Here is an 11,230-nt window from a genome sequence, read left to right as displayed (position 1 = left end):
TATCCCAATCACAGCAAACAGTGTTATTTCACACGCCATGCTGCTGCTATTAACAGAATAGTTGTTAAGGACGATGGAGAAAAATCTCAGACAGTCTTTTGATCCTTAAACAATTTTTGAATCACTACGAGAACGCACGCCGGCTAGTGAAGTGTGCAAAATGTGCGAAATTTCGAATAAGAGTGCAACAAACAAGGAGGCTCGGTAATGTGCGTTCGCACATAAAGTTCCGACCCGATTCATCTACATTTTTCACTTAACTGTCTACCAAATGAGGAAGAGAAAAAAACATGTCAACATATCGCTCAACAAACTACTAAATGAACAAAAATATCTAATGTAGAGGGCCGATGAGACCTGTCACTACCATAATATGACTACCAGAAAAGACGGCGATAAAAATCAAATTATTACAAATATTAGTTACGACCAAAACTCGTTTCCCATTTTTTGAAAATCATTAATAACGAAATCAAAATGGCATCAGATATAACACATACTAAAGAATAATAACCTCTAGTTCATTAGAAAAATTATGGGAATTTTCCTCAATGCAACTTGGTAATAATTCGACAAGAAGGTGCAAAGTTTTGATAAAACATTGCTTTTTTCAAAAGAATTAATCTACATTTTCATAATGCATCAATTGAAATCAATGGGAGATTCCTCCATAGAAAGCCATTGAGACCTTTCATTATCCAGGATATGTCATCCTACAACAAAAAGAACGACAAATACAGGCAAAAATTGCACGAAAAATTTGCTCAAAAAAATTTGCAGGAAAGCGATGTCCCAGCCAAATAAACATTGAGCTGTTCACTATAAACCTTAAAAATCTTTGAGTGCATTCTTTTTTTGTCAAATGACCAGAGGACCGCCCACTATTGTGCTACTGCGAAAAGAAAAAACCCTGAAAACTGGCCAATATGCAAAAAAGAACTTTTTATGACAATTGGTTGTACCAAAAAAATACCAATTGAGGAAAAAGAACCGCTATTAAGAGCAAATTGAAGTTCAATAGATAAGGGACGTGACTTGCCTATAGAAACGCTTAGCTATAAGTTAACAGAAATCCAGAAATCAACTATCTTTTTTGAAAAAAACAAATATTTTCAAAATTCATAGCCAACATAAGCTTTCAATTTAAAGAGTAGACAGTTTATCGTTCAGCTTTTTTGAAAACTAATTGTGCCTCTGTTTAGTGAGACTAAGTCATAAGGCTAAAAAATATCATCAAATACAAGCTGAACTAAAAAAAACTCTCACAAACAACTTTACAAAACCATAGTGTTGAAGCGATTCAATTTATAAAACATTAACCACAGGAGAACTAAATCTTAACTTGTGTCTCCTTTGAACATTATAAAGTCTTTTTTTTTAAAACGACAATGTGAAAATGAAAGCAAAAAGAACCACAAAAATTGAAAAGTATCTAAATTTCAGAAAATTCTTCTGAAAGGATTGTAAAAGCCCTGAAGACAACAGTCAAAACGTTCAACCAACAGAAAAATAATTGTTTGTTTCAACAAAGCATTGAAGAGATCTCTCAACGAAAACACTCAAACCAAAACAAAAAGGGATAAGTTTAAGAATTTTTTTGAGAAAAATTAAATTAAAAGTCAATAAAACCATTAGCTATATACCGATATAAGTTATTAAGCTCATTTATTTATCTATAATTTGCCACTGGGACTTTGAACTACCCAACATTTGGCATACAACAAAAAATAACAAAAGACGGCAAAAATAAAAATACTACATTCTGCAGAAGAACATTGTAGCAGCCCTTAAAACCATGTGTTATCAAACAAGAAAAACGTTCAGCTACGAATTTTGTAAACCTTTTTACAGTTAGATTGTTAAGTAATGTGAAAATTTACCAAAGAAACAAAAAATAACAGCAAAAAAGGGGCAATTATGCACAAAAATCACAATAATCTGTATGAATATACGTAGTAGCAAAACCGAGAAACCGTTCTTTGAAAAAAATGCACCACAAACTTGTTTGTATTCTACAATAAAGAAAGTTTGACCTGTATTTACTGAGAATAGGCTAGAAGTTGACAGAAATTATAAAAATGACAAGTTCGAAAATCACTGAAGTTTCCTCAAAACAAATACATTCAGCGACATAAGAGATTTAGGCAACAACCGAATGCATGGTACAGGTTCACCTACACCATTGAAGATGCCATTTAGATCTTATTCGTAGACTTAGTAATCAGACTGCAAAAAGAATAACTACTAAATGCAAAACAAAAATTTGGTTTAAATTTACTACAACTCTTCTTCAAAGCCAAAAAAACATTGTTCTCTGAAAATAAACTACATCTACATTTGGCCACATTTTAACGTGAATGGAGCTGTCATTAAGGGAGCCCTGAATAGAAAACTGTCAGCAAATAAAAATAAAAAACATTTTGAGAAAAGGCAGCACCAAAATAAAAATTTAAAAAATTCTGATTGTAAGAATCCATGATAATATCAAACCTATCCCTGATTCTGCCGCGCACTCAACAAACTTCCCAAGTGTTCTAAATGTTTCCGAAATCGACCAATTGTTGAATGAAATACTTCAAACATTAAAAAAAACAATGATGCATTTTGTACAATTATCGAGTTGATTTTGCAAAAGGGTGAAATTTTAATTCACGAAGACTTTTATAGGGCGCCGAGTTTCAACTAGCTCTCTTTTGAGTTTTAAAGAGATTTTGTTGGCGGTTTCTAGGTCCCCTTTTTTGGCAAACTTGAACGAAGTCGACAAAAAAAGCATTTTGTACAACTTTTGATGAAAAATAGCCTTGAGTTCACAAATAGCCAAAAAAACTCCAACCAAACAATTCAGCAACGCTCTACTATCTCTAACGGTAACAATAACACTATACCGTTAAAAATTATTTTAACTTACTTTAAATTATATTATACAAAATTGTGCCAAATTTTCGCAAAAATTACTGGAAATGTGAATAGAACTGTCGAATATTCGAAAAATTTAAACCTCGATAACTCCCTGTAAAAAACGAAATTCGAAAAAATCTCTTTTCCAAATTCTAGGATATACGTGCTTTTTGATGATACCACTCACAACTCTCTACGATGAATATATCGATCGTCCAAAATTGTCTGAACAAAAAAAAACCCATTTGAGTATATAGTTCCTTCCCTCCCCACTTAAGTGGAGGTCAGAACAACAATTCAAATACATCACCAAATTATTTGAAAAAAGTCAAAAATCATCTCAGACTAAGATGGGCAGGTCCTCAGCAGTAGACAAAAATTGTCTGAGAGCAGTTAAACACTGCACAGTAAAGCAGTTTCCTGACAAACTTTAGTATTCTATTAGCTGACTATTATTCTGCTTTCAATAATTCATATATGATAAAGTATCATCGGGGTTGACCATAGCTCTCATTTTCATTTTCACTTTTATTTTACTCAAAAAATTGACATGAAAATCCAACAAGCTATTAGTTTTAGTGTCCTCAATTTACTTGGCATTTTATGTTTGAGCAACAGTCCATCATCAGCAAGCTCCACAAAACCGCCAGACAACAAATCACTGCTAGGGCATAGAAAAATCAAGAGGAGAGGCTTCCATTCAAAACGGAAAATAAGGCCTTCATCCACTCGTTTCAGCTCAAAATAACTCGAATCTCCAAACAGAAACAAATAACATTTGCAGAAGGATAATAACCAATAGAAGAACAAATAGTTAGGAGCAATTTTCAAACTTTAATCTTACAAGTCCACATTTCAACCCAACACATGCTAAATATTTGCACTTGTCATCAACAGGATACGTCGATATAAACTTCATTATAGTTTCCTCATCAGGGAACTTAAACTTTTCTGAAACGTTTATTCTCGAGTCTTTAAAATCAATAGTTCGCTTTGTTGCATCTAAGGCAACATGCATTATTACAGGACATGAAGTGATTTTCGCTTTCTTTGGCAAAACTTTCAACCGTGAGTCACTTCTAAACAAATACCCTTCTTCGGTGCACACAAACATAAATTGCCCATTTTGATGATAATCGACCCCAGACACAACCAACTTCTCCAGCTTTTCATGGTTTGTCAACTTAATGTTTGTACAATACAACTCTTCTTCGGTTGTGAGCAATGACGTGGGAAACGTGGACTTGAGAAGGTTGCTGTGAGTGACAGTGAAGACAAATCCCGATATAAACGGATCTGCGGCTAAATGAACGATTTGATACATCGATGACGCAAGTACTGGCCCATCGTGTAAGTTCGCAAGACTCCATATCTAAACAGACAAATCATTGCTCAAAAGCTCATTGAAACATTCTTTCCTGGAGTATGAAACCTTCCACATATGTAAATAGAAATAAACAGAACTGGCAGAATGATGGAAAATAATCGCCAAAAATGGTGGCGCTGAGTCAGTCAGATCCATTAAAAACATACCCTGAAAATTGCCGTAAAGGAGCCGCAATTCGATTTATTCTCATAACTCTGATTGGCATTTAAACCATCAATGAAAAGAACATAACCGAATAACGTCGGGCGAATTGCTCTCAAACGACCGGCGAGTGGTTGGATTCAGTAGTAGCCAGCTGGGGCTTTGTGATGCTCTAGCATTAGGGGGAGGGGTGAGTGGGATATGGTTGGGATGGTTGGCCGAGCGAGGGTGCAAATGGGGAGGGGGGGGGGGCAAACTTTCAAGATTAGAACTGCCCCCTCAAATTGTCTCCTCGAAACCGTTTCAGTGAATCACTTCTGCCCTCCAAGATTTACCTGTTTATCCCGCTTTTGAAAAATTGCATAAAAAACTCCCTAGGATTAATATAACTGCTACAAAGGTTTATAGCAATTAAAGATAATTATAGCAATTAAAGATGAAACAAAACAGATTTTTCTTATTTAGGCTCACCCTTTCTTCTGAAAGAGAGGATAGAGGGATTGGTATAGATATCAACAACATGGTTCGTGCGAGTCTGCGCGTAGCACAATCCAACATACCTCAAGGTTGCAAAAACATTATTTTTATGTAAAACCACTGAGGATATCCGAAAGCAAATTATATGCGTTTGAGAAAATTACTTGTACTGTTTGAACCAAAAAAGAATCTGTCTTATTTCGGCAGACAAAAACGAAAACTCTAACACATTCTAGAAAGATAAGAGTATTAAAGTATGAAAGTAGCAGACACACAAAACTTACAAACATTACAGACAATTACAAACCCCAACACCAAGAAACAAACATTAGAAGAAATTTTTTTGGCAACTGATCTCTACCCATGGTTCCTCGTCGTTAATTTAGGTCTTAATTGTTTTATTTGGAAACTAATTGTGGACATTGAGTCGACTGTATCGGTAATTGTAAAACGACACAAAAATTTGAAGTAAACATTTTTGAAACTTTTCCAAAAACTTTTCCAAACTGATTTTCTGTAAATTTTATGTTTTGCCTTCTCGCTCTTCGGAGTATTTTTAAAGAGCTTTATAATTTAGATGTGAGCTGTAAAAAAGTTTCAAAATCAATGACCTATTTAGTTTTTCAATTTACAGAAACTCCCACAGTGTGGAAAAGATCAGTTCAAAAAGCAATATTAAAAACCGGGGAATGTTTTTTTAAATTGGAAGTTCTTCAAAATTTCAAACATAGCTGGCAGATTGCCAGAAAATAGCCGCAATAGATTCGTAGACCGGCAGTCTAAAAAAAACAGTAAAAAAGAGAGACCAAAAAAATCGTCTTTTCATAGAAGGCTGATCTGTTATATTTTGATTAAAATCTGTATAAGTTATTGCTGCCTCTATTAGATGATCTCAAATAACCTTCATTTAGAGTGACACACACCCATTTGACCTTATCTCTTTGAATTAAAGTAAATAAAAGTCAATTTCAAAGTGAGGAAGTCATTTTTGAGAGTGAGGTAAGTCAAGTGTGACCAAAAACTTAATCACGCGCATGAACAAAAAAACTCGCTCCACTAAGAGCGAAAAATGACGTCACACATGCAATTCAGATGAAATTGCATGAACAAATGAACAAAAAGTGGCTGTGACGTCATATGGTCGTAACAAAAATCATGACGACGAAATAAAAAAAAACCAAGAGAAGGCCAATAATAGCCCCAGCTATCGCTGCGCGGCTATTAAAAAAATATGAACATTTGTCTTACAGTTTTTTCAAACTGTTCATATTTTTGTCTTAAAATATGAACAGTTTTTTTCAACCTGGCGATCCATAAACTCCCTTGCCCTCAAATTGTTCTCATTGAATTATGACAGAGGAGTTTAGTTCGAACGATATGCTCTGAGTGATAATATCGAGAAAGAAAATATAAAAGATACAAAAAATTACATGTTGACTAATCAACAATGAATTTGATTGATTTGATGTTAATTCCATGAAATCAATTTTTGAAACGTCTCCGCTGTTTTGAAAATACTGAAATTGTTCTCTTATGAGATAAGATTTGTTCGCAAAACTAACTTAGAATTTTCAAAAAAGAATACATTTTCTACTTTGAGTTTTACATTTTTAAAGATGATTGTTAATATTCCGAGAGCTCCAAATTGCCTGAAGTCTTTTCTATTTTCCAAAAACTGTTCGAAACCAAGAAATTTGGTTCCTACAATAGTTTTTAAGCAAAAAACAGTTGAAAGGATTTTAAAAAAGTTTTTTAAAGAAATTTTGAGAAACAAAATAAGATTTTTTTGGTCAATTAGTTTGAAAATAGTTAACTTTAAGGTTTAACCAAACTAAACTTACAAATTTATCAATTTGTCTTTCTTAAATTTCAACGCGATCTGTCACCCCCCCCCCCCCCCCCGAGCGATGTTCTTTCTTCATTTTTTCCCTACAAATTTCCAACATTTAAGTGTTACCCTTTTTTCAAATTTCACAAATTTTCTATATAAATCAAAACTAGATGCTGAGGGCTACAAAATGGTGTTGTTCTTTTTTCTCTACGATGCTTCAGCAAAAAGTGAAAAACTGACTGAAAAAAGCCAGCCTCGCATATATAATCCGCATTTTGAAAAACTGTTGGAAAAACAAGCGTGGTAAAAGCAAGAGTAATTAATACAAAGTTTAGTAACAAAGACGAGGCCCAGCTCGATTTTTTTTGTAGCCTGCATCAGCCAGGGTCGTCAGTTGTAGCCTGCTATAACGAGAATAAGGCACAATAACAACCCTTAAGGCACCATGTCTAATGACACCATGAAGCTCCTACTTCAACCGGGAAGGAGAAATCATGTCACTATGGGACTTCTAGCAGTTAACTATCGCAAATTGAGTTTATATGCTTTAAAATGTGAAATAAGGACCAATTCGGATCACAACACGAAGTCATGGTAGAGAACGTTAATCAAAAAGTCAACTGTCGTGACGTCTTTCAGAAAGCCGAAAACACTTCACGAGAATTAAATTGTCTTGTACATTGAAGTCTTACAAAAAATATCCCAAGTTCAGAACATATCTGAAAATTACTAAACATTATCTTTAAAAAATCAAATCTGGTGAATCGCATTCTTGTAGACTGGTTAGGCGTAAGACTCTAAAAGAACTTAATGCCCTCGAAGCGCTACCTGTTTATCCCCCTTTTTGAGAACAAAAAGTGAAATGGGTCAGACGAAAAATCGGTCGAGCGAAAAATCGCATTAAAAAGAACACAGGATTATTATAATTGCTACAAACTTAGTATGAGAACAATTAAACATAGCCGGCAGATTGGCGGAAAATAGCCGCCGTTGACGCGCTAGACGCACATCGGGATTGAAAGTTTCTAAACTGAAGGGTATTAAGATTCATACTAATATCAGCTAGCAATCACTCTAATGAACTTCGATAACCTAATGCACTATGACTTAACGACCGAGCTTTAGCAGTTTCTCCCGTTTCAATTGATTTTGCTCTTTTGAACTTGACTGTATTCACTACATTGCATAAAAGCAATTCACTACATTGCAAAGCAATGCGTAAAAGAATTTAAAATCCATTCAGATGAAACAGTGAGTGAGTAAGTCAGAGGTCAGACGTTAAAATCGTGACTTATGTAAACGAAAAACGTGATCAAAAGGTAAAGCGAATTTTAAAAAGAGTGCCTAAATAATAGCCGTTTGAGAGGCTGACGGCAGCTAATAAACAAAAATACAAAGGAAATGGCTAAAACGGGATTCGCAAAAGACATTTAAAAAAAAAAACTCAAAGTTTAGTATTCTAACAAAATATACCCGGTAGATTGCCAGAAAATAGCCGACATTGATTCCAATAACCATGATTAAGATTGAAAAGAAAATTGATTGATGAAGGAAAACATTATAAAAGTGGGAACTGTTTTGATTTCATTCCGCTGTTAGACATACTCCTGCTTCCTCTGAAGAGGATAAAAGGGCTAGTATTAAAAGCAATAAGTATTATAAATGGTAACTAAGACTTATAAGAACAAAGTTCAAGTAGACGGCATTTAAAATTAGGCTTTAAGGGTTTATCCAATTTCTAAGGTTAATTTTTTTGATACTGATTCTGTTCATTTTAGATTGCTTTGCTTGGCAACTGCTGTTTAAAAACACTGAGCAGAATGAGCGAAGAATGAAACTAGCCTAGAGAAGAAAAAAATATTTCAAGCAAAATGTCGAAAAAGGGGCAGAATGAGGTAACGATAAACCATTTTTATTCGACGACGTTAAACAAATAGGAGCGATATAATTGCCTGCATAGAAGATGAGGGCAGCTATTCAGAATCACTATCAAAACGAATTTTCGATCGAACACCATTTTTAAAACTTATCGCAAAAACCAGTCGCTTTTTCGCTCTGCTTTCTGTTTCGGAGTGTCGAAAATCACTACACCCAATTCGACTTGAATTACAAACATACCCAGCAGATTGCCGGAAAATAGCCACCGTTGATTCCCATAACTCTATTGGGATTGAAAGAAAAGAAAAAATCAGCAAAAATTGATTTTTGTATTAAAACATTTTTAAACGCAATTTATTTTGATGTCATTTTGTAATTGAACATGTTGGGTTATGGACTTTCGCAAGCGGAATAAAAAGCGTTTTTAACTAAGTAAAAGAATTAATTTCTCAAAAATGAGAGAATAACAAAAAATAATATTTTACAGTAGAATTTAGAGATTTACAGGAGAGATCTGATTATTAGATCAAGATGGTGATTTGAATTTGGGGATGAAAAAGGACTCAAAAATCAGCTGTATATACCCATTATCAGTGTGAAAAAGTCAAGATACAAAACTAATCTTAGCTCCGTGATTTATAGTGGGGGTAGCAAAGGTTACCCAATATGGTTTGCTTCTGCAAATCAGTCGCAAAGGGAACCATAAATGGAATGCATTTGCACTTTTCTAAGAATTCATTCACACTTCCGGAGATATCATCATCATTTAATACATGCTGGGAAGATTTTAAATCAATTAATCTAACTCTAATAATAGTTATCTAGATTCACCAATTTGAACCGAATATTGATTCTAAGCACCATTTCTTGACGATTCATTTATATAATTTCTTTGATCGAAGTCATATTGCTTGTCTATCTAATCTGGTAAGTCAAACTTTCTTTCTAATTCTCACTAAGTTTAAGACTATAGTTTGATCGATATTCTAACACCCCCACTCAGACTTGAGCTGATTGCGTAGAGTCTGTTCCCATCAAAACTGCTCTGAATGTTTCCACTTTCGAAACGGGTAAGGACTTTGTGAAGATGTCTGCTGCCATTTTGTCTGTAGGGACGTAATGAATTGAAATAGTCCCACCCTCCGTCTTGTCCCGGATGAAGTGAAACTTTGTTTCGATGTGCTTGCTCCTTTTGTCCATGACTGGGTTTTGGCAGAGTCTGATACAACTTTGGTTGTCTTCTCCAATTGCTATTGGACGTTTCTGTTGGATGCCAAAATCCTCTAGAAGCTGTTTCAGGTAGAGTGCTTCCTGAACTGCTGCTGCATTTTCCTGATATTCTGCTTCTGATGAAGAAAGAGCAACTGTGGCCTGCTTCTTGACACCCCAGCTGAGTGCTGCGCCACGTCCGTTGAGCTTGAAGTAATAGCCCGTTGTTGATTTTCTGTCGTTCAAGTCTTCAGACCAGTCTGCATCACTTTCCCCCACTAAATCATAACTAGCCTCTTTTGTGTAAGTAAGTTTTGAACCTTTTTAACCTTGAAGATGTCGCAGAAGTCGTTTTCCGCACATCCAGTGTTGATTGGTAGGTGCATTCATGTGTCTGGACAGAAAGTTGACTGTCAACATGATGTCTGGCCTCGTCTGTTTGGCCAGATACAGAAGTGATCCAACCAAGCTTCTGTAGATCCTCAGGTCCACTTCTTCGTCTCCGTTCTGTGCTGTCTGAAGTTTCAAATTCAAATCAGCTGGAGTTCTTGAGGGTTTGCATTGATCCATTTGAAACCGCTCAACCATTGTTTCTATGTAGCGTTCTTGGTCGACTATGACTTTGCCCCCTTCTCGTTTGATTCTTAGACCCAGAAACCAGTGTAGTCTCCCTCTGTCTTTCATGTGAAAGGTTGCTTCTAGTGCCTTCTTGACATCAGAGACCACTGTCATACTTCTTGATGCTACTATGCTGTCGTCAACCCAGACCAAGATGAAGGTGTGATCCTCTGCCTCTGATCTTGCGAACAAGCAGTGATCGTTCCTGCTTCTGGTGAACCCCTGTCTCAGTAGGAAGTTTGCCAGCTCTTTGTACCAGTTGTTAGCAGCCTGTTTCAAACCATAAATTGATTTATTTAGTCGATATACTAACTTCTCCCCATCTGATCCGCGTTTTACAAACTCCTGTGGCTGTTCCAGATACACTTCTTCCTCGATTGGTGAGTGCAGGAAAGCAGTCTTGACATCAAATTGGTGCATCACATGGCCCTGCTTCGCTGATAGCTGAAGTAGAATCCTGAATGTCTCTGGCTTGCAGGTAGGCGCAAAAGTCTCAAAGTAGTCCAGTCCTTCCACTTGTTTGAAGCCTTTCACCACATACCGCGCTTTGTATTTGTCCACTTGACCACTGGGTCCCAATTTCACTTTGTAGACCCATTTGCCCGGTATGACGTCCCTGTCTGTGGGTGGTCTCACTAGGTTCCAAGTCTCGTTGTATTGGAGTGCCTTGACCTCGTTCTTCATTGCCCGGTGCCAATGGTCCCAATCGTCACCTTGCTTGGCTTTGTAGACTGTTTTGGGTTCCACATAGTCGCCCTCAGTCACAGCAAGATGGGTCCTGACTTCTCCAA

At 35.9% G+C, this 11,230-nt stretch overlaps 1 protein-coding gene across 1 annotated transcript in view; it reads right to left on the bottom strand.

Moving 5' to 3' along the window:
- Positions 1-3,654: 3,654 nt before the first annotated feature.
- The window catches only part of LOC142341513 (uncharacterized), a 37,458-nt gene continuing 29,882 nt past the window's right edge, over positions 3,655-11,230 (bottom strand). Inside the window, exon 8 of the mRNA XM_075392500.1 lies at positions 3,655-4,270. Coding sequence (XP_075248615.1) covers positions 3,713-4,270 — 558 coding nt within the window. The 3' untranslated portion in view covers positions 3,655-3,712. The remainder of the gene's footprint in view (positions 4,271-11,230) is intronic.

This window comes from Convolutriloba macropyga, chromosome 6 (assembly GCF_964194025.1).
Source record: "Convolutriloba macropyga chromosome 6, txConMacr16.3, whole genome shotgun sequence".
Taxonomy (NCBI): Eukaryota; Metazoa; Xenacoelomorpha; order Acoela; family Convolutidae; genus Convolutriloba; species Convolutriloba macropyga.
Note: the sequence above shows the minus strand (reverse complement) of the source record. Positions and strands in the feature narration are given on the sequence as shown.